This window comes from Hemitrygon akajei, chromosome 12 (assembly GCF_048418815.1).
Source record: "Hemitrygon akajei chromosome 12, sHemAka1.3, whole genome shotgun sequence".
Lineage (NCBI taxonomy): Eukaryota > Metazoa > Chordata > Chondrichthyes > Myliobatiformes > Dasyatidae > Hemitrygon > Hemitrygon akajei.
Window position 1 is genome coordinate 98,300,636 of NC_133135.1, and position 24,519 is coordinate 98,325,154.

Sequence of the window (24,519 nt, forward strand, 5' to 3'; positions counted from 1 at the left end):
GGTCACACCATTGATGCACAAGAATTACAGTAGTACGCTGAGAAAATTCAAACAGCAATGGATGCCCCAAGGCCTAACAACATGTTACAGTTGCAGTCTTTTTAGAATTTGTCAATTACTATAACAGGTTCCTGCCAAATCTGGCTACTCTGCTCCACTCCTTGAACTGATTACTACAGATTGGGAAGAAATAGCAATAGACAAAGCATCGTAAGGTGGCTTTCCAAAAAGTGAAGTAAATGGCAACGTCAGACACTTAACTCACAATGTGGTACACTTCATCCAGTGAAGCTTGCTTGTGACGCCTCGCTTTCTGATATAGGTGGAGTCGTGTCATGTAATGTGAATGATGGAAGTGAATGCCCCATAGCCTTTGCATCATGTTCCCTTACTACTGCAGAGAAAAATTATGCACAGATTGACAGAGAGGCTTTGAGTCTGGTTCGGGGTGCAAATCATTTCAACCAGTACTTGTATAGGAGAGAGTTTACCCTCATTACTGAGCATCAACCACTGGTGTCCATTTTCAATCCACAGAGGGGTGTTCCACTAACAGCAGCAGCATAAATGCAGAAATGGGCTTTGTTTCTTGGAAGAAACAATTACAAGGTTGAATCAAGAGGATGACCAATCACAGAAATGCTGATGGATTGTCCTGCTTACTCTTGGAAAAGGAAATACCTTGACAATTTATAAAAGAGGACACTCCTCTTGATGTATTCTCTCTAACGTAAATTGAAAGTCTTCTTATTACAGCAGCGATAATTCAAAGGAAACCAGGTCTACGTGACAACTCAAAATGGCTGGAATATGCAGCAGAACCTTCAGTTCCCCCATTTTTATCAGTGTTGGGATGAACTTGCCCTTAACAGGGATTGCCTTACGTGGGGATTGAGAGTTGTTGTACCATCCATGCTGAGAGCTTAAGTGTTGGAGGAATGCATGCTGGTCATCTAGGTGTGGTCAAGACAAAGGCATTTGGTTGAAGCTTTGTCTGGTGGCCTGGGATAGGTCAGCAGATGGAGGAGCTTGCTACGCACTGTTCAGGATGCCAATATGTCCAGATGATGCAAGAACAGCGCCTTTACACCCCTGGGAATGGCTTGCATTGCCCTGGCAGAGGATTCATGTGGATTTTGCTGGGCCATTCATGGGCACAAGTTTCTTGATAGTAGTGGATGTAGCTACAAAATGTCCAGAAAGTGTTCCCAATAGCCTGCACTACAGTCTCACACACTGTTACTGGGTGCAGAAGCCTCTTCTCAAGGACTGGTGTTCCAGAACACTTAGTCAGTGACAGCAGGCCACAGTTTATTACGGAACAGTTGCAGTCATTCCTGAAAATAAATAGAATCAGACCTATTACATCTGCACCGTATCACCCATGGCTTGGCAGATAGGTTTGTCCTGAGTCTAAAGAAGACATTCTGAGTAATGTCAGCAGAACACACTAAACTGAATCAGAAGCTTGCCAATTTCCTCTTTGAATATTGCAATAAAGCACACTCCACAACCAACAACTCACCAGCAAAGCTGTTCCTAGGTCATCCTTTGTGCTCATGCTTGAATCTCCTCAAACCCAGTCTCAGAGGAGTATGTAAGACAAACAGCTGAGACAAATTAAGGGCTCCTCAGACAAGGAGATTCAATGTTTCGCTCCTGGACAAGCTGTCCTAACAAAGGACAGAGGTGATCAAAAGTGGGTACTTGGAAAGAACTGGGCCATTCTCCTACACAGTGGAAATTGTGTCTGATGTCATCTGGAGATGACACATCGATCAGTTGTTAGAGAAGAGAGGTATCCAGAGCTGTTTGAATCACTTCCTACAGTCCCAGAATCAACTCCTACAACCACCACGGACAAGGCCCCTGAATCTGAGATACAGCCACAAGTTTCACCTGCCAAGCAGAGTGATCCCTCTTGTCAGGAAAGACATTATTCCACATTATACATACATGTTGAAAAATTATCCAATATTACATGTATTCGTTGGAAAAAGTATGTGAACCATTGCTTTCAGTAACTGATGTGACCCCATTGTACGGTAATAACTTCAACCAAACGTTTCTAGTAACTGTTGATCAATCCTGCACATTGGCTTGGAGGAATTTTAGGCCATTCCTCCTTACAAAACTGCTTCAACTCTGGGATGTTGCTGAACTTCCTTACATGAACTGCTTACTTCAGGTACTTCGACAAAGTTTCTATAGGACTGAGGTCAGGACTTTGACTTGGCCATTCTAAAACACAAATTTTCTTCTTGTTAAACCTCTCTGTTGTTGATTTACTCTTGTGTTTCAGATCATTGTCTTGTTGCATTATCCAACTTCTATTAAGCTTCAGGTGAAGGACTACTACCCTGACATTCTCATACAAAATGTCTTGATACAATTTTGCATTCATGGTTCCCTCAACGATTGCAAGCTGTCCAGGCCCTGAGGCAGCAAACCAGTCCCAAACCATGATGCTCCTTCCAGCATGCTTCATAGTTGAGATGAGGTTTTCATGTTGTTGTGCAGTGTCCTTTTCCCTTCAAACACACTTTAGCAATGTGCATTTCTGCCAAAATGTTCAACTTTTGTCTCATCTGTCCAAAGAACATTGTCCCAGAACATTGTAGAACCTTTGTAGAATTTGTAGAACATTGTAGAATCTTTTTCACCTCCTTCAGCATTGCATGTTGTGACCTTTGCAAGATGTTCACTCTTAGGGAGAGTAGCAACAGTACTGAGTTTCTTCCATTTGTAGACAATTTCTCTTCCTGTGGACTGATGAACACTCAGGTCTGAGAAATGCTTTAGTAGCCTTTTCCAGCACCATGCATCACTACAATTCTTATTCTAAGGTCCTGAAAGTTGCTTTACTTGAGACATGGTGCATATAAACAGATCTTTCTTGAAAAGAGCAGGCTCTGTTAGTAACCTGTCTTTGTATATCTTTTTATAGGGCAGGGCACCTCTACAACCCACACTTCCAATCTCATCTCATTGATTGGAACACCTGACTGCAAATAGATATTACCCCAGAGGTTCACATACTTTTCCCGACAAATACATGTAATATTGGATCATTTCTCTCAATAAATAAATGAACAAGTATAATGTTTTTATCTAGTTTTAGGTTTCCTTTATCTAACTTTAAGACTTGCATGAAGATCTGATCATATTTTAGATTATTTTTATGTGTTGCATATCGTACATTACATATTTGAGTTGAGATACAATCCATATTGAGTTGGAGCTTCTAGCTAAGCAGGGAGAAGTGCAGTGTATTCAGTAATTCAGTAATATTTGAATAATACTGTAAATATATTGATTGATTAAACATTCTGTTTGTTTACATAATTCATTATAGGTTATATGTAAGAAGTATATGAATGGCATACGTCACTATAGCACCACGTCATATGTGAGCACCTCATTAAAGAAAAACAAAGTTGACAAGTGAATCATAAACACAAGAAATTCTGAAGATGCTAGAAATTCAAAGTAGCACACATAAAATGCTGGAAGAACTCAGCAGATCAGGCAGCATCTATGGCTCCTGAGTTTTTCTTTTGACTGGTTTCTGGAGTTACAAAACATAACATGGACAGTGGGAGAGAGGGAAGGAGGGAAGGAAAAGGGGGACCAGAAGAAGTGATAAGCAGGGGAGGAGAAAAGAACAGGTAAGAGGGGAGCCAGAATGGAGAGCGGAAAAAGAGAGAAGGAAGGAGGAGAAATGACCAGAAACTGATGTTCATGCCATCAGGTTGGAGGCTCACAGATGGAATTTGATATAATGCTCCTCCAATCTGGGAGGGGACTCATTCTGGCAGTAAAGGAGGCCATGGACAGATATATCAGAATAGGAATGGGAAGTGGAATACAATTCTGTATTCTGTCTGGGTAGGATCCCACCTGACAACATGAACATGAACTTCTTTAATTTTTAGCAATCTTTCCCACCTCTATTTGTTCATTGTCCATTCAGCCTCCCCTCTTATCCTTTCTCCTCACCTACGTATCATTTTCCTCTGGTGCCTATTCTCCTCTTTCTCCATGGTTCACTCTCTTCTATCTTCTTCAGTCTTTCACTTTTTCCATCTATCACCTCCCAGCTTCTCAATTCATTCCCCCTCCTCCACCCGCTGACCTTCCCCCTCACCTGGCTTCACCCAGCCTGTACTTTTTCCCCTCCCCCCACTTTCTTATTCTGGATTCTTCCTCCTTCCTTTCCAGTGAAGATAAAGGGTCTTGGCCTTGAAACACTGGCTGTTTTTCCTCTGCATAGATGCTGAGTTACATAGAAACATAGAAAACCTACAGCACAATACAGGTCCTTCGGCCCACAAAATTGTGCAGAACATGTCCCTATCTCAGAAATTACTAGGCTTACCTATAGCCCTCTTTTTCTAAGCTCCATGTACCTATCCAAAAGTCTCTTAAAAGACCCTATCATGTCCACCTCCACCACCGTTGCCGGCAGCCCATTCCACGCACTCACCACTCTCTGAGTAAAAAACATCTCCTGACATCTCCTCTGTACCTACTTCCCAGCACCTTAAACCTGTGTCCTCTTGTGGCAACCATTTCAGCCCTGGGAAAAAGCCTTTGACAATCCACATGATCAATGCCTCTCATCACCTTGTACACCTCTGTCAGGTCATTTCTCATCCTCTGTCGCTCCAAGGAGAAAAGGCCAAGTTCACAACCTATTCTCATAAGGCATGCTCCCCAATCCAGGCAACATCCTTGTAAATCTCCTCTGCACCCTTTCTATGGCTTCCACATCCTTCCTGTAGTGAGGCGACCAGAACTAGGCACAGTACTCCAAGTGGGTCTGACCAGGGTCCTATATAGCTGCAACATTACCTCTTGGCTTCTAAATTCAATTCCACTATTGATGAAGGCCAATACACCATACGCCTTCTTAACCACAGAGTCAACGTGCGCAGCTGCTTTGAGCGTTCTATGGACTCAGACCCCAAGATCCCTCTGATCCTCCACACTGCCATTAATACTATATTCTGCCATCATATTTGACCTACCAAAATGAACCACTTCACACTTATCTGGGTTGAACTCCATCTGCCACTCTCAGCCCAGTTTTGCATCCTATCAATGTCCCGCTGTAAGCTCTGACAGCCCTCCACACTATCCACAACACCTCCAACCTTTGTGTCATCAGCAAACTTACTAACCCATCCCTCCACCTCCTCATCCAGGTCATTTATAAAAATCACAAAGAGTAAGGGTCCCAGAACAGATCCCTGAGGCACACCACTGGTGACCGACCTCTGTGCAGAATATAACCCATCTACAACCACTCTTTGCCTTCTGTGGGCAAGCCAGTTCTGGATCCACAAAGCAATGTCCCTTGGATCCTAAGCCTCCTTACTTTCTCAATAAGCCTCACATGGGGTACCTTATCAAATGCCTTGCTGAAATCCATATACACTACATCTACTGCTCTTCCTTCATCAATGTCTTTAGTCACATCCTCAAATAATCAGGCTCGTAAGGCACGACCTGCTCTTGACAAAGCAATGCTGACTATTCCTAATCATATTATGCCTCTCCAAATGTTCATAAATCCTGCCTCTCAGGATCTTCTCCATTAACTTACCAACCACAGAGGTAAGACTCACTGGTCTATAATTTCTACTCCCTTTCTTGAATAAAGGAACAACATTTGCAACCCTCCAATCCTCCGGAACCTCTCCCGTCCCCACTGATGATGCAAAGATCATCGCCAGAGGTTCAGCATTCTCCTCCCTCACATCTCACAGTAATCTAGCATATATTTCGTCCAGTCCCAGCGACTTATCCAATTTGATGCTTTCCAAAAGCTCCAGCACATCCACTTTAATATCTACATGGTCAAGCTTTCCAGTCTGCTGCAAGTCATCACTACTATCACCAAGATTCTTTTCCATAGTGAATACTGAAGCAAAGTATTCATTATGTACCTCTGCTATTTCCTCCTGTTCCATACACACTTTCCCACTGCCACACTTGATAGGTCCTATTCCTTCACATCTTATCCTCCTGCTCTTCACATACCTGTAGAATGCCTTGGGGTTTTCCTTAATCCTGCCTTCCAAGGCCTTCTCATGGCCCCTTTGGGCTCCCTTAATTTTCTTCTTAAGCTCCTTCCTCTTAGACTTATAATTTTCTAGATCTCTAACATTAACTAGCTCTCTGAACCTTTTGTAAGTTCTTCTTTGCTTCTTGACTAGATTTATTACAGCCTTTGTACACCACAGTTTCTGTACCCTACCATAACAACCCTGTCTCATCGGAATGTACCTATGCAGAAATCCACACAAATATCCCCTGAACATTTGTGACATTTCTTCCGTACTTTTCCCTGAGAACATCTGTTTTCAATTTAAGCTTCCAATTTCCTGCCTGATAGCCTCATAATTCCGCTTACTCCAATTAAACGCTTTTCTAACTTGTCTGTTCCCATCTCTGTCCAATGCTATTGTAAAGGAGATAAAATTATGACCACTATCTCCAAAATGCTCTCCCACTGAGAGATCTGACACCTAACCAGGTTCATTTCCCAATACCAAATCAAGTACAGCCTCTCCTCTTGTAGGCTTATCTACATATTGAGTCAAGAAACCTTCCTGAACAGACCTAACAAACTCCACTCCATCTAAACCCCTTGCTCTAGGGAGATGCCAATCGATATTTGGGAATTAAAATCTCCCATCATGACAATTATGTTATTATTACACCTTTCCAGGATCTGTTTCTGTATCTACTCCTTGATATCCCTGTTACTATTGGGCGGCCTATAAAAAAACATCCAGTAAAGTTATTGACCCCTTCCTTTTCCTAATTTCCACCCACAAAGACTCCGTAGATAATCCCTCCATGGCGTCCACCTTTTCTGCAGCCGTGACACTAGCTTTGATCAACAGTGCCATGCCCCCACCTCTATTGCTTCCCTCCCTGTCCTTTCTGAAACATCTTAAACCCGGCACTTGAAGTAACCATTCCTGTCCCTGAGCCATCCAAGTCCCTGTAATGGCCACCACATCATATCTCCAAGTACTGATCCACGCTCTAAGCTCATCCGTTTTGTTTACAACACTCTTTGCATTAAAATAGACATACCTCAAACCTTTGGTCTGAACGTGTCCCTTCTCTATCGCACTGTCTACAAGCTCTCTCTATTTGTGAGCCAGCAGCCTCTTCCCCAGTCTCTTCAGTTTGGTTCCCACCCCCCAACAATTCTAGTTTAAACTCTCCCCAGTAGCCTTAGCAAACCTCCCCGCCAGGATATTGGTCCCCTGGGATTCAAGTGCAACCCGTCCTTTTTGTACAGGTTACACCTACCCCAAAAGAAGTCCCAATGATCCAGAAATCTGAATCCCTGCCCCCTGCTCCAATCCCTCAGCCATACATTTATCCTCCATCTCATTCTATTCCTATTCTCACTGTCGCTTGGCACAGGCAGTAATCCTGAGATTACTACTTTTGCGGTCCTACTTCTCAACTTCCTTCCTAACTCCCTGTAGTCTTTTTTCAGGACCTCTTCCCTTTTCCTACCTATCTTGTTGGTACCAATATGTACCATGACCTCTGGCCATTCTCCTTCCCACTGCAGGATATCTTGGACGTGATCTGAAACATCCTGGACCCTGGCACCTGGGAGGCAAACTACCATCTGAGTTTCTTTCCTGCGTCCACACAATCATCTGTCTGATCCCCTAACTATAGAGTCCCCTATCACTACTCCCTTCCTCTTCCTTTCCCTACCCATCTGAGCCACAGGGCCAGACTCTGTGCCAGACTCTGTCGCTTCCCCCAGGTAGGCTGCCCCCCACCCCAACAGTACTCAAACAGGAGTACTTAATGTCAAGGGGTACAACCACAGGGGTGCTCTCTAGTACCTGACTCTTCCCCTTCCCTCTCCTGTGACCCATTTGTCTGTCTCCCATGTCCCCAGTGTGACCTCCTGCCTATAACTCCTCTCTATCACCTCCTCGCTCTCCCTGACCAGACGAAGATCGTCGAGCTGCAGCTCTAGTTCCCTAACGCGGTCCCTCAGGAGCTGCAGCTCGATACACCAGGTGCAAAATATGGCCGTCCGGGAGGCTGGGAGACTCCAGGACCTCCCACATCTGACACCGAGCACAGAACACCGGCCTCACACACATACTTCCTCCTTTCCACAAATAACACAGTTAAACCTACCTCGCCTTGTCCCGTTACTGCCAAAGCCCTGTCACTTTGCTGCCTCTCACTCCACTGCCCGCTGTATATGGCTCCAGCATTTTGTGTGTGCTACTCTGGATTTCCAGCACCTGCAGAATCTCTTGTGTTTATGATTGGCAGCAATCCATATGTGTACCTCTCGTAATTTGACAAACTTCTGTTAGTTTAGTGTCATAGGGAATAGCAATGTCATTGTGAATTACAGAGTGAGTCACTATGAATTACAGCGTGATATTGTGAATGACAGAGCGTACCGCTGTGAATTAGGGAGTGTATTAGTACGAATTTCACTGTGTGATAGTGTGAATTAATGTGTGTGTGGCATTGTGAATTACAGACTGTGATACTGTGAACTACAGTATGAAACACTGAATTACAACATGTGACACTGTTTTACAGTGTGGCATTGTGAATAACAGTGTATGACATTGTTTAATTACAAGTGTTACACTGTGAATTATAGCTTGTGACATTGCAAATTGCTATCTTTTTAATTGCAGGGTGTTACACTGAGATGTCAAGACCATGATCAATCGTTAACATTTTGAATACTGGAACGGATCATTACGAAGAGAGTGCCAAGTTGTAAAGCACAGCAACAGTATGTACCAAGTTGACATCTGCAGCATTTGGGTTTTTGCTTTTGAGTACGTTGGCTGAAACATCTTGTCACATTTTTGCAAGTTATTGGTGAGACTGCAGCTGGAATATTGTGTGCAGCTCTGTTTTCCTTATTATGGGAAGGATGAGGTTAGGCTTAAGAGGATGTAGAAACTATTCACAGATATGTTACTGGGACTAAAGTCCTTGAGTTATAAAAAGAGATTGGATGGACAAGGACTTTTTACTGTTGAGTGTGAAAGGTTAAGGGGTGAGCTTATATGTAAAATCATGGATGACATTGATAAAAGTGGATGGACAGTGTTATTCCAAGGGTAGGGGAGTCTCAGACTAGAGGCCATACATTGTACGATAAGAGAGGAAGGACTTAAAAAGGACCTGAGGGGGCAAGCTTTTCAAACAGAAGGCGGTGCTTGTATGGAATGAGCTGCCAGTGGAAATTGTAGAGGCAGGTACAATTGCAGTGCTTAAAAGATTTTTAGACAAGTATATGGATAGGAAACATTTAGAGGGATATGGCCAAACACAGGAAATTGGGACTACCTCAGGAAGACAACTTGGTTGGCCTGGGCTGAAAGGTCTGTTTTCATATTGTGTCACTCTATGACTCTATGGAATTAAAGACCATGGCATATCACTTCCAGCTACAGATTTGTTTGCTTTGCACTGGTGTTGATTTGCGCCAACTAAGTATAATGGTAATACCCTCAGTAAGTGGATGTCTGTGAACCTGAGTTAAACTTCCTTGGATTTAGCTGTTGTATTAAGTATACACCCACCAGCCCAATGACAGAACATAGAACAGTACAGCACAGTACAGGCTCTTGGGACCATCATGTTGTACTATGTAAGAAGTAAGGGTTAGATAAATCTTAGTATGGCTTTTAGCTTACTCTAAGATCAATCTAATCCTCCCTTCCTACATAGCCCTCCATTTTTCTATCAACCGTGTGCCTACCTAAGAGTTTTTTTAAATGACCCTAATGCATCTGTGTCTCACCACCCAGGGCAGAGGTTTCCAAACACCTACCCCGTCTGTACAAAAACATACTTCTGACATCCCCCTTCTACTTTGCTCTGATCACCTTAAAATTATGACTCCTTGTATTAGCTATTTCTCTCTTGTAACAGTAACTGCACCCATTTCTCTTCCTTTACACACCACATCATCAGGCATACTGCTAGTGAAGACTGATGCAAATTATCCATTTAGTTCATCAGCCATCTCCTTGCCCCTGTTATTATTTCTCCTGTCTCACTTTCTAGCAGTCCTATATCCACTCTTATTTCTCTTTTATTTTTAACATTTTTGAAAAAACTTTTACTATCCATTTTGATATTATTTGCTATCTTGCTTTCATATTTCATCTTTTCCCTTCTAATGATTTTTTTTAGTTGTTCTCTGTAGGTTTTTAAAAACTTCCCAATCTAACTTCCCACTAAGTTTTGCTTTGTTGTATGCCCTTTCTTTTGCTTTTACAATAGCTTTGACTTCCCTTGACAGCTACACGTGATATAACCAAGGTGGTATAAGCGTGGTATAAGCAGGGTTTTATCGAGCTGCATCATTATCTCATGGCTCTTGAACTCAATACCTCGACTAATGAACCCCAACACACCATACGCCTTCTAAACAATCCTATCAAATTGCATGCCAACTTTGATGAATCTATGGACCTGGCTCGTAAGATCTCTCAGTTCCTCCATACTGCTACACTATCATCCCCTAAAAACTAATCAATAGGCTTCAAGACCTTGGCCTCAATACCCTCTTGTGCAATTGGAGGATCTGTCCAGGGCCCAGTTGTAAGTGCAATTATGAAGAAAGCATGGCAGCACCTCTATTTCCTTAGCTGTTTGCGAAAATTTGGCAGGACATTTAAAACCGGTGGAAGAGTATATTGACTGGTTGCATCACAGCTTGGTATGGGAAATACTAATGCCCTTGAATGGAAAATCCTATAAAAAGTAGTGGATATGGTCCAGTCACAGGTAAAGCCATTCCCATCACTGAGCACATCTATATAAAGCAGTATCCATTATCAAGGACCACCACTACCCAGGCCACGCTCTCTTCTTGTTAACTGCCAAGAGCCTCAGGACCTACACCACCAGGTTCAGGAACAGTTATTACACCTCAACCATCAGGATCTTGAACTAGTGGGGATAACTTCACTCGCCCATCATTGAAATGTCCCCACAACCTATGCTCTCACTTTCAAGGGCTCTTCATCTCATCTTCTCGATATTTATTTAATATTATTTATTTTGTATTTGCATAATTTGTTGTCTTTTGCACATTGGTTGTTTGTCCGTCCTGTTGGGTGCAGTCTTTCATTGATTCTCAGTTTCTTGGATTTACTGAGTATACCCACAAGAAAACAAATCTCAGGGTTGTAGATGGTGACATATGTGTACTGTGATAATAACATTACTTTGAAATTTGCATTGCTAAGAATCATGCCTTCAAATTCGACCTTCCAAAGTAAATCACTTCACACTTTTCAGAGAGAGTGATCTGTCTCTATTGCAGCATTCAAGATACTCACTGAATCCATAAAACAAGACATAGGAGTAGAATTAGGCCATTTGGCCCATTGAGTCTGCTCCTCCATTCCATCATGGCTGATACATTATTCTTCTCAAACCCATTCTCCTGTTTTCTCGCTGTGACCATTAACATCCTGACCAATCAAGAACATATTAACCTCTGCTTTAAATATACTCAATGACTTGGCCTCCACAGCCATCTGTGGCAATGAATTCCACAGATTCACCACTCTCTGACCAAAGAAATTCCCCATTATCACTGTTCTAAAGGGACACCCTTGTGTTCTGTAGTTGTGCCCTCTGGTCCTAAATGCCCCCACTATAGTAAACATCCTCTCCATGTCCACTCTAACTAGATCTTTCATTTTTTTGATAGATTCCAATGAGATCCCCTTTAATTTTTTTTTAAACTCCAGTAAGCCATCAAATTCTTCTCATATGTAAACCTTTTCATTCCTGGGATTATTCTTGTGAACTTCCTCTGGACCCTCTCAAATGCATGGATATCCTTTCTTAGATATTGGGTCCAAAACTGCTCACAATATTCAAAGTGCAGTCTGACCAATGCCTTATAAAGTCTCAGCATTACATTTTTACTTATATATATTCTAGTCTTCTCGAAATGAATGCCAACATTGCATCTGCCTTCCTCACCACCATTTATTCCTCTGCCAAAGTGCATGATCATTCACTTTCCAACACTATATTCAATCTGCCACCTCTTTGCCCATTTACCTAATCTGTCCAAGACCTTCCGCAAACTCCCTGCTTCTTCAACATTACCTGCCCCTCCACCTATCTTCATATTGTCCACAAACCTGGCCACAGAGCAACCAATTCCATCATCCAAATCATTGACATATAATGTGAAATGAAATGGTTCCAACACCAACCTCTACGGAACACCACTAATCACTGGCAACCAACCAGAAAGCACCCCTTTATTCTCACTTGTTGCTTCCAGACAGTTAGCCAATTTTCTATCCATGCAAGTGATGTAATACAATGGACTCATCTCGTTTAGCAGGGTCATGTGTGGCACCTTTACTCTCTTTTGTTTATCCTATACCCTCAAAGAATTCCTACAGATTTGTCAGTAAAGTTTTTCCCCTTAAGGAAACCGTGCTGACCTTGGCCTATTTTTTGTGTCTCTAAGTAACCCTGATATTAAACACTTTGGTGAAGTTTTCTTAGACCATTTCGATGATTCCCTCTCCAGTCCCATTTCTGATACCAAGGAGGTCCTACCTGGTGTGACGAGGGAATCCATGGGTGTCTCTGTGTTTTCACAGTCTATATCAATCTCTGTCTGCTCCCGTGCCTTGTCCTGCTCAATGTCCCTGGAACTGGTGGTCAGCTCCTTCTCTCCTGGGGATGTTTGAGTGGTTTGTAGATCCAGCTGCATGTTTAACAAGCTGGTTTGTTCATTCACCTGCTTGCTGTTCTTTGCATTGTCAACTTTTTCACTCTCAGGCACTCTGGTACAGTCTTTCTCCACTTGCCTGCTGGATGAGCTTGTGTCTGCACCAACAGTTCGATTGGTAGAGCTGTGTGGAGATATGTGAGACCATTTCAGTCAACTTCCTTTCCTCCCCCAACTTCTGCAAGAGTCCCTCACCTTTCTGCTTGTTGGCCTGCATAAGTGAGCTAAGATCTTATAACCTTAAAATGGAGGAGGCTCAAATATAATTCTGACCATGATAAAGTTGGAACGATTTTGACAGAAAGGCAGTAGCACAGAACAGTATTTATTGTGTTTACAATAAGAATAAACTTATTGACAGATATCATTAGAAGATGTTAGTTCTTGTGGGGGAGTACACATGCTATTCATTATGTAATGCACTATTTCATGGTGATATTTTTCTATTAACAGGAGACAATGGGGCACTGCAGATTTAACTCTCACAGCCATCTGATTCCTTAAAAAAGGGTTGAATGTGAAATGGAGCCTGACTTCACTTCCGCCTGCTGTAGGTAACAGAAGTTAAAGCCACATATCAAAGTATGCTAATGGCACCAAAGTGAGTGGCATAGAAAGGGAATAATTAAATGATTACTGGACAGAGAGAATTGCAAAGTTGGTGACAAATAGATCCACCTCAGACAGAAGTGTGTTTATCCATGTTGGATGTCACAAGGACAGGAGAGAGTACTTTATAACTGGTGAGCAGTCAGGAACCAGTGGCAAGAGGGGAAGGTGGGTAGATCATTAAAATAGTCTGGTGCAGACAGTAAGCATAAAGACAGATTTAAACAAATTAGAATTCTCTAGTCCTGCACCCCTGGGACCTGACTGGTGTCAGACTACCGAAATAGCTCCAGGTCATCATCCTCTGACCAGGAGCCACAGAGTTATACAGCTTGGAAACAGACTCTTTGGCCCAGCTCATCCATGCCAATCATGATGTCTGCCTGAAATAGTGCTTGTTCCATTTGCCTGCTTTGGCCCATATCCCTCTAAATCAGGGGTTCCTGACCTGGGGTCCACCGATCCCTTGCTTAAAGGTGTTGGTGTATGACAGTAAAAAAGGCTGGGAACCCCCACTCTAAGCCTTTCCTCTCCATGTACTGTTCAAGTGTTGTTATTGTACCTGCTTCAGCCATTTTTTCTGACAGCTCATTCTGTATATCCACCACCCTTTGGGAGGAAAAATTTACCCCTCAAGTTGTTTCTAAATCCCCCTAACACCTTAAATCTATGCCCTCTAAAAGAGTGAGATGGGGAGAAGGAGGAGGAAAAGAAGGTAGTAGGAAGACAGGAGGAGTGCAAGGAGGAAGAAGGATTGAGGGAAAGTAAAGGGAATGAGGGGTAGGTAGTGGGAGGAGGGAGAGGATGTAGGGAAAAGAAGAGATGATGGAGGGAAATAGAAAGAAGGAAGGAGAGGGAAATGGGAAGAAAATGAGGCATCATGCTGGCCCTGTTAAAACTTGGGTAGTGTGGCGCACTGTGGGCCTGTCAGCTGTCGCTTAACAATTTGACAAGTGGTCCTGGAAGACACTAATGTAAAATCCCTTTCAGGCATTGCCAACCTTGTGTGTGGCTTCCCTTGCCAAGAGAATGCCTTCATTGGCTGTTGAGCATCTTTCTCCTCGGGGCCATGGGCGGATTGGCTGCTCTCCTGCTCCTCAGGAAGTCGCTGCAACAGCCCCTCCTCCTTGCTCTTGCTGGCCCGGTGGCTGAGAGTGGTCTCGGCGCTCTCCTCCAGCCCCAGTTTTGCTTCCTTATAGAGGGACCTGTACCTCCTCTTGGCCCTGACAGGTTCGGCCATTCTGAAGCTCTGCCTAGCCTCAATGCTGCGGCCGAGAGTTCGTCCCTGCCGGTGGTCCTGATCTCCATTCACTTTTATTGAGGAGTCTTCCTTGCTCGGCTCTGCTGGCTGCCAGTTATTGCGGAGTGACCGACTTTTGAAGGCTTCTCGCTTGCCGCCCTCTCCGAGCTGATCAGCGTCCCTGGCCTGCAGGTCACCCAGCCGCCAGAGACTTTCACCTTCGAAGACCCTGGAACGATGCCTCCGATACCTGCTGCCCTCCAGCCCCTGCAGTGCCTCGGCAAACAGCGCTTCGCGGCTGCTCATCTGCATCCGTCGTCTCAGCTGACTGGTTCTGGCCTCCCAGATAGACATGTGCTTGTGCCTCCGGAACTCCCTCCTGGAAGGTGCATGAAAGGCAATAAAGGCAATGCAATAACTGTACAGTAAACACACAACACAAATGACACAGTGCAAGTACCTCCTCTCACATTTGTTCCTGGTCTTTGTTTTCTAGTTGTGAACTCACATCACTTCCTTGGACTTATTTTACGAACACAGAACAGAACAGCACAGGAATTGTCTCTTTGGCCCATCATGACAGTGCCAAGCATAATGCCAAATAAACTATGCCTTCTGCCTGTACATAATCCATATCCCTCCATTTCCTGTGTATTCATCTAATAGCCTCCCAAATGCCACCATCATCTGCTGTCACAATCACCCCGGCAGTCTGTCCAGGTACTCACCACTTCTGTGAGTTTTCCCTATTCATCTCCTTTCACCTTAAATTGAATATTATATGGTATTTACCCTGGGAAAAAGATTCTCACTGTCTCTCTGACTATGACTTTCATAATTTTATAAACTCTTATCAATTCCCCTCAGCCTGCAGTGCATCAGAGAAAACAACCCAAGAGTATTCAACCCCTCTTTACGGCTCATACTGTTTAATCCAGGTAGCATCTTGGCACACACAGCAGAGCTCATCACTTTTGTGCCAGGTTTCATAGTAATTCCATCAATCCCATTCTCTCACTTCCCTCACTTGGCCATTAACTACTGAATCTCCTAAACTTTTGAACAATATGAAATAGTCAAGTCTACAACCCTGCGAGGTTTAGTGGTGTGGGAGGAAACGGCAGCACAACGGACAACCTACTACACAAGTCAAGATCAAACCTAGATCAATGTAGTACTAATGGCCGCATCACTGTGCTACCTGACAGAATTAGAAGTGTGGGAAAGTTGCCATCATGTTATAGTCATGTATCTGGGATAACATAACCGCTCACTAACATTCCAGGATATGCAAAATGTCCACTCAGATTCTCGTATCCGAGAGACTCAAATCTCTTTTCTCAAATTCCTGTATCCAGGACACACTCATCTCCCTCTCAAATTCCTGTATTCAGGACACACAAATCCCTTTCTCACTTACATTTTCTTGTCTAAAGTTAATCATGAATTGCCACACTTCCAACTTAATGCACTCTTTCTCTTCTCTAAAAACTTCTGTAAATGTAAACATGATTTGACATAATTGATATCTGTCATGTGCTGATTGCTATGTCATTAGTAATGATAATTGTTGACTAATTATCAAGAATTTGAGGAATTATACTTTTACTAGCACCTGAACTAGGAGCAGGAGTAGGACAATTGGCTTCTGGAGCTTGCTCAACGTTTAATAAGATGAGGCCCATACTGTTGTAATTCTACCTTCACATTCTTGTCTATCACATGATCGTCACACAATACTTGGAATATTTTGAGCCCTGTATCAAAGGAAAGACATGCTGGCCCTGGAAAAGATCCAGGGGAGGTTCAGAAGAATGATTCAGGGAATGAGGAGTGTAAGATGGCTCTCATTGAATTCAGAACAATGAGTGGGAGAACTTGTTGAAAGCTAGGGTAAATCCTAATTAGAATGAACATAGAGAAGATATTTCAGTAAGTAGAAGAGTCCAGGATTCAGCCTCAGAATAAAGGCAATGAGATTAGGTGAATTTTTTTTTCAGCCTGAGCATGATTAATCTGTGGAATTTGCTGCCACAGACAGCTGTGGAGGCCAAGTCACTGGATGTTAAGGGGGAGAACTGGGAAAATGGGGTTGAGATATAAAAAAATAACCATTATTCAATGGTGTAGCAGACTCAATTGGCTAAATGACCTAATTCTGCTTCTGTATCTATTGGAATTATCACCAGTGATTTTGCATCCCTTTGCTTAACAAGATTCTATTTACCACTATGTTACACAGTATTCAAGGACTCTGCTTCCATTCTCCTTTGAGGAAGAGAGGCCCAAACCTTCATGACCATCTGAGAGAAAGAATTTCACTTCACAACTCTTACATAGCTGATGCTTTCTTTCAAAACAGTGACCCCCTCCATCCAACCCCAAATGGCCACCCTCTTGGCTTCGTCCATAAGACCAAAAGATTATAGGGGCAGAATTGGGCCATTTGGCCTACTGCATCTACTCTGCCATTTCATTGTGGCTGATACGATTTTCCTTTCAGCCCCAGTCTCCTGCCTTCTCCATCTATCCCTTCATGCCCTGTATCTATCAACCTCTGCCTTAAATATACATAAAAGCTTATCTCCACAGCTGCCTGTGGCAAAAAATTCCACAGATTCCCCACTCTCTGGCTATAGAAATTCCTCCTCATCTCCATTCTAAAAGAATGCCCCTCTATCCTGAGGCTGTGTCCTGTGATCTTAGATTCTCCCACCACAGGAAACATCCTCTCCACATCCACTCTATCAAGGCTTTTCACCATTCAATAGGTTTCAATTAGGTCAGCCCTCACTCTTCTGAATTCTAATGAATACAGGCCAAGAGCCATCAAACACTCTTCATATGACAAGTCATTCAATCCTGGAATCAGTTTCATGAACCTCCTTTGAACCTTCACCAGTTTCAGCATATTCTTTCAAGATAGGGGGCCCAAAACTGCTCACAATACTCCAAGTGAGGCCTCAGCAATGATTTATAAAGTCTCAACATTACATCCTTGCTTTTATATTCTAGTTCTCTTGAAATGAATGCTAACATCGCATTTGCCTTCCTCATCAGACTTAACCTGCAAATTAACCTTTAGGAAATCCTGCACAAGGACTCTCAAGTCCCCTTGTGCCTCAGAGTCCTATATTTTCTCTCAAATTAGAAAATAGTCTACCCTTTCATTTCTTCTACGAAAGTGCATGACCATACACTTCCCAATACTGTATTCCATCTGCCATTTCTTTGCCCATTCTCCTAATCCGTTGGTCCTTCTGTAGCCTCTCTACTTCTTCAAAACTACTCACCCTTCCTATCTTCATATCATCAGCAAACTTTCCAATAAAGCCATCAATTCCATCAAGCACAAACACGAGGAAATCTGTAGATGCTGGAAATTCAAGCAACACACACAAAATGCTGGTGGAACGTAGCAGGCCAGGCAGCATCTATAGGAAGAAGTACAGTTGAAGTTTCGGGCTGAGACCCTTTGTCAGGACAAACGTGCCTTTAGAATACTTCTTTCTCTTCGGGATGTATATATCCTGTGTATTCTGAATTGTTTCCATTGCTGCTCATCCCTGCCAGTGTTCTTTTCTAATCAATTCTGGCCAACTCTTCTCTCATGACTCTGTAATTCCCTTTACTCCACTGTAATACTGGTGCATCTGACTTGAGCTTCTCCTTCTCAAGTTTCAATGTGAATTTGATCATATTATGATCACTTTCCCCTCAGGGATCTTTTACCTTAAGCTCTCTGATCAATTCTGGTTCATTGCACAACACCCAATCCACAATAGCTGATCCCCTAGTGGGCTCAGCCATGAGCTGTGCTAAAAAGCCATCTCCTAGGCATTCTAGAAATTCCCCCTCTTGGAATCCAGCACCAACCTGATTTTCCCAGTCTAGCTGCATATTGAAATGTCGGTTGAACAAGAGCTGATTTGTGGAGACATAAGAGACTGCAAATGATGGAATCTGGAGTGACACAAAAGTATCACAGAACAATAGAGCACAGAAACAAGCTCTTCGGACCATCTAGTCTGCTAAATTATTATGCTGTCTAGTCCATTGACCTGCACCCAGCCCTCCATACCCCTCCCATATTTCACCTATCCAAATCTCTCTTAAATGTCCATCACATCTGCTGGCAGCTTGTTCCACACTCCCACCACCCTCTGAGTGAAGAAGTTCTCCTTCATGGTCCCCTTAAACATTTAACTTTTCATCTTTAACCTATGACCTCTAGTTGTTGTCTCAACCAAGCTCAGTGGAACAGCCTACGTGCATTTACCCTTCGTAAATCCAATTGGAAGAACTCAACATATCAACCAGCATCTGTGAGAGGAAAGGAATTACAAATGTTTTGCATCAAAATCTTGCACTAGCACTGAGAGCGGAGGTGAGATTACCAGTATAAAGAGGGAGAATAGGTCAGAGAATAGGGCAGTTGGTGTACAGATAGATGCTGCATGTAGAGAGATTATGAGGAGGATAGGTAGCTGATAGGGCAAAATTTCCATCAGTGTGATGGGTTAAAGTATATCTATCTTAATGTATGAAGTATCAGGGACAAGGCTGATGAACTTTGAGATCCACAAATCTGAAAGTAGTTTGACAGAGGTCAGAGGTAATGGGTGGACTGAGGAATGGTGAAAGATGATGGGCAGGATGGGGCAGGTAAGGGAGGAGCAGTTGAAAGAAGCAGGCAGGTGGATGATAGATAAATGAAGAAAAACGGGGATGTGGAATGAGATGGGGGAGGGGAAGGTGAAGATACACTGCTTCTGGAGGGGGTGAAGCAGCAACATAATGAGCTACCAGTGCTGGTCTCTGATCAGATGTTCCTTCTGCAAGATATAGTAAGTCAAGGAACCTCACAATCTCTCTGTTGACTACTCCTATAGGAAGTGCACCCAACTGCAGTTCTTGTCAGACTGGGTCAAGGAACTGGAGCTAGGGTTGGATGTATTCAGGATCATTCAGGAACTTGAGAGCTTCATAAGTGCGAATTTTACTGATGTGGTCATATAGATGGGTGGCCACCAGAAGTAAGAGGAGTATGCAGAAAGAGCAGTGACAATTCCCCTCACTCACTAGTACACTCCTTTGGGTACTGTTGAGACGGGCTGTTCTTTTAGGGGTTAGTAGCAGCAGTGAGGTTCTGTAACCAGCACTGAGGAAAGCCGTCCGACAGGCTGACACTATCAAGAGACTTGACGATGAAGGGAAAAGATAGGAGTTTCTGTGGCTGCAGAACTAACCCCAGGGCAGTGTGCCAGGGTTAAGCATGGTCAAGATGGTGTACCTGAGTGAGTTCAGAACATTCTCGAAGAGGAGGGTGAACAGCCAGAGGTCGTTGTACATGTTGATAGGAACAACATAGGCAGAACAACAAAGGCAGGTCTCTGGCACTTTGTCTCAGAAGGGAAGGGGGAGAAGAGGAGTGTAGTGTTGACAGGGAGTTCAATAGTTAGACAGGGGGAGACAGGAGATCCTGCAGATGTGAAACAGACACCCAGATGGTATGTTGACTCCCAGGTGCGAGGGTCAGGGATGTCTCAGTTCAGGTCCACAGCTTTCTAAAGGGAGAGGGTGAGTAGCTAGAAGTTGAGGTATATATTTGTACCAATGACATGGATAGGAAAAAGGATAAAGTCCTGAAGAAAGAATATAGGTAGAAAGTGGAAAAGCAGAACCTCAATGGTAGTGTCCCTGGATTCCAGCCTGTGCCACATGCCAGTGATTGTATGAATAGGATGATTTGGTAGGTGAATGTGTGGCTGAGAAATTCATGCAGGGGGCAGAGTTTCAGGTTTGTGGACTATTGGGATCTCTTCTGGGGAGGGTATGACCTGTACAAAAATGATGGCTTACACCTGAAATTGAGGTGGACCAATATCCCTGTGGACAGATTGGTCTAGAACCTTTAGACTAGATTGGTCTAGAACCTTTAGACTAGATTGGCAGGGGGATAGGAACCACAATGACAGGTCAGAGAATGGGGCAGTTGGTATACAGGTAGATGCTGCATGTAGAGAGACTTTGAGGAAGGATAAGCAGTTGATATAGCAACATTTTAATCAGTGTGATGGGTTGAAGTGTGCCTATCTTAACGCATGAAGTATCAGAAACAAGGGTGATGAACTTAGAGTATGGGATAGTACATGGTAGTACTCAACCTGCAAGTTAACTTTTAGGGAATCCAGCACAAGGACTCCCAAGTCCCTTTGCTCCTCCGATCTTTGAATTTTTTGCCCATTTAGAAGACAGACCCTACTTTTATTCTTTCAACCAAAGTGCATGACCAAATAAATTCCCTATGTTATATTTCACCTGCTACTTCTTTGCCCAATCTGTCTAAGTCCTTCTGCAGACTCCTTGTTTCCTAAACTACATGCTCCTCCACCTATTTTTGTATCGTCTGCAAGCTTGGCCACAAAACCATTAATTCTCTCATCCAAATCATTGACATAAAATGTGAAAAGAAGCGGTTCTAATACCAGCCTCTGTGGAACACTATTTGTCACAAGCAACCAACCAGAACAGGCCCTCTTTTCCAACTCTTTGCCTCCGGCCAATCAGCTAATGTTCCATCCATGTTAGTATCTTTCCTGTATTACCATGGGCTCTTATCTTGCTAAGCAGCCTGCTGTGCGGCACCTTGTCAAAGGCCTTCTGAAAATCCAAGTAAACAACATCCACTGACTCTCCTTCGTCCATCCTGCCTGTTACTTCCTCAAAGATTTCCAACAGATTTGTTAGGCAAAATTTCCCCATAAGAAAACCATCCTGACTCTGGCCTACTTTATCATGTGCCTTCAAGTACCCAGAGTCCTCATCCCTAATAACAGATTCCAACATCTTCCCAATAACTGAAGACAGGTTAACTGGCCCATAATTTCCCTTCTTCTGCAACCCTCCCTTCTTAAAGAGTGCAGTGACATTTGCAATTTTTCAGCCCTCCAAAACCATTCCAGAAAAGAGTGATTCTTGAAAGATCATTACTAATCCCTCCACAATCTCTTCAGCTACCTCGTTCAGAACCCTGGGTGAACTCAGTCTGGTTCAGGTGACTTATCTACCTTCAGAATTTTCAGCTTTCCAAACACATTCTACTTAGTAATAGCAACTACCCTCACTTCTGCCCCCAGATGCTCTCCAACTTCTGGCATGCTGCTAGTGTCTTCAACAGTGAGGACTGATGCAAAATACTTATTGTTTGTCCGCCATTTCTTTGTCCCCCAGTGTTACCTCTTCAGCGTCATTTTCCAGATGTCCGATATCCACTCTTGCCTTACATTTGTTTTAGTATCCTCTTTGATATTTTTGGCTAGCTTTCCTTCATATTTCATCTTTTCTCTCCTTATGGATTTTTTTAGTAGCCTATGTTTGTTTTTTAAAAAGCTTCCCAATCCTCTAACTTCTGCTATATTGTATGCCCTCTCTTTTGCTTTAACGCTGTCTTTTATTTCCCTTGTCATTCATGGTTGCCTTGTCCACTCTTTTGAATAGTTCTTCATTTTTAGCATGTATCTAACCTGAATTGCTCCCAGGAACTCCAGCCATTGCAATGTTGCCATCGTCCCTTCTAGTATTCCCTTCCAATCAACTTTGGCCAGCTCCTCCATCATGCCTCTGTAATTCCCTTTACTCCTCTGCACTACTGAGACAATTGGTTTATTACACAATACCCAACACAGAATTGCTATTCAACCTCAGCTGCTTGAAAAAGCCATCTGGAAGGCAATCTACAAATTCCCCCTCTTGGGATCCAACACCAACCTGATCTTTCCAATCTACCTGTACATTGAAATCCACCATGGCTATCCTAACATTGCCTTTATTATTTGACTTTTCTACTTCCCACATCTTGCTCACTGAAAGACTGTGACAGTGTGTGCAGGGAGTGGATAGAACCAGGAGGGAGAAGGGCATGAAAATAGGTTGGAGGGAAGGGCAGTGGGAAAGGGAATAGAAATGGGAGGAGGATTGGGGAAGAGGGAGAGGGGGAGGAAGATGGGTAAAGAAACGGGAGGAGAGGGAGTGGGAGAGGGAGAGAGAAAGAAAAATAGAAACACACCATTAGGAGGGAGGGAAGGGTTACGTTATTAGGTGTGTATGAATGTTTCTTCCACTCACTCTGTAGAGGGGAACCCTGGGGCAGACATGGGGCTGACTTCCTTTGCCTTCTGCAGAGCATGTTTCTGGTTGATGGCCTCCTCCTCTTCCTGCTCCTCCTGGAACAAAGGTGAGATGCCATGAATCTTAACTTTCATAACCTAGACAGGAATGTTCAATCAGAAATAAGGAAGAGCCTCCTGCACCTCTGTCTTGAGGAGAATTCAAAGTGTTCTTCCTCAGACTAGTGACACGAGTTATTTTACGAACACAGATTGTAGGTGTGGTCTTTACTGACAGAGCAACAATCATCCATTGCTCCCTGTGCGGGCAGTACTGGCGTGCTACGTTCCCTTTGATATGCCGCACTCCCTCAATACTGCCCCACAGTATAAACCTCTCTCAATTCTGCCCCACTCACAGTATGACTCTCCCTCAGCACTGCCCTACTCACAGTATGAATTTCCCTCAATATTGCCCCACAGTATTACTCTCTCAATACTGCTCCACTGTCTCTCAATGCTGCCTCACTCACAGTGTGACTCTCCCTCAATACTGCCCCACTCAAACAGTATTACTTCTCAGCACTGCCTTGCTCAGTATGACTCCCCCTCAATGTGCCCCACTCACAGTATGACTCCCCCTCAATGCTGCCCCACACTGTATGGCTCTCTCTCAGTACTGCCCCACAGTATTACTCTCTCAATACTGTTCCACTGACAGTGTGACTCTCCCTCAATACTGCCCCACAGTATGGCTCCCCCTCAGTACTACCCCACTCACTCCAGTGACTCCATCAATACTGCCCCATTCACAGTAAGACTCTCCCTTTGCACTGCCCCTCCCAAAGAGCAGTGTTGTAGCAGTACAGCCCCTGTGGCACTGCAGAACAGCTCCATGATGAATTGGTGTCAGACTAAATCAGATGTTCAATTTGAAATAGAACTCAAACCCACTATGTCTGACTAAATCAGCATAATTTCAATCATTATAGTGAACAGTGATTCAAATACCCGTAAATAGGAATAATTGTAACTTGTATTTGAAACCAGTACCAGCACCAGTCTTCTAAATTGTCTGGATTTGATCAAAACAGGCCTGAAAGTGTGAAATCAAAGCAATAATCTGCATTGTTTGACCCATAAAGTACCCAAGGCTAGTCTGCATTGTATGAGTCTTTACAGCATCCTCATCCCCAGTCTGTATTGTATGGAATCTATATGGTATCTTCACTCAGTCTGTATTTTATAGAATCAATACTTTCAGCAGAATGAGAGATCAGAGAGAGAGAGGATGAACTTTGAGCCTAGATCAGTACATGGACATATGGCTTTGCAGCTTTAACAGAGACTTGGTTAAGAGAGGGAGAGGAACAGTTGCCAATGTCCCAGTGTTTCAATGTTGTAGAAAGATTGAGAGTGAGGTAAGGGTGGGAGCTGTACTACTAATCAGGGACAATATCACAGCCACACTCAGTGGACATGACGGAAGGCTCATTCACTGAGTCTACATGGTTAGGAATCAAAAATAGGGAGTGTGCAATCACTCTGATGGGATTGTACTGCTGACCCTCCAATAGCCACCAGCACATTCAGAAACAGATATGCAGGCAGATCAAGGAAAGCTGTAAAACCAACAGGGTTGTTGTCGTGGGGGACCTCAGCTTCTCTAAAATAAACAGGGGCCTTCTGAGTTCAAGTGCTTTAAATGGGGCAAAGTTTGTTAGGTGCACCTAGGAGTGTTTCTTAAATCAACA

General features: G+C 43.5%; 1 protein-coding gene across 1 annotated transcript in view; it reads right to left on the reverse strand.

Annotated features, from left to right (window-relative positions):
* The window catches only part of LOC140737314 (probable voltage-dependent R-type calcium channel subunit alpha-1E), a 619,860-nt gene that overhangs the window by 208,667 nt on the left and 386,674 nt on the right, over positions 1–24,519 (reverse strand). Inside the window, 3 exon segments of the mRNA XM_073063744.1 lie at positions 12,634–12,932; positions 14,419–15,036; positions 22,785–22,882. Coding sequence (XP_072919845.1) covers positions 12,634–12,932; positions 14,419–15,036; positions 22,785–22,882 — 1,015 coding nt within the window.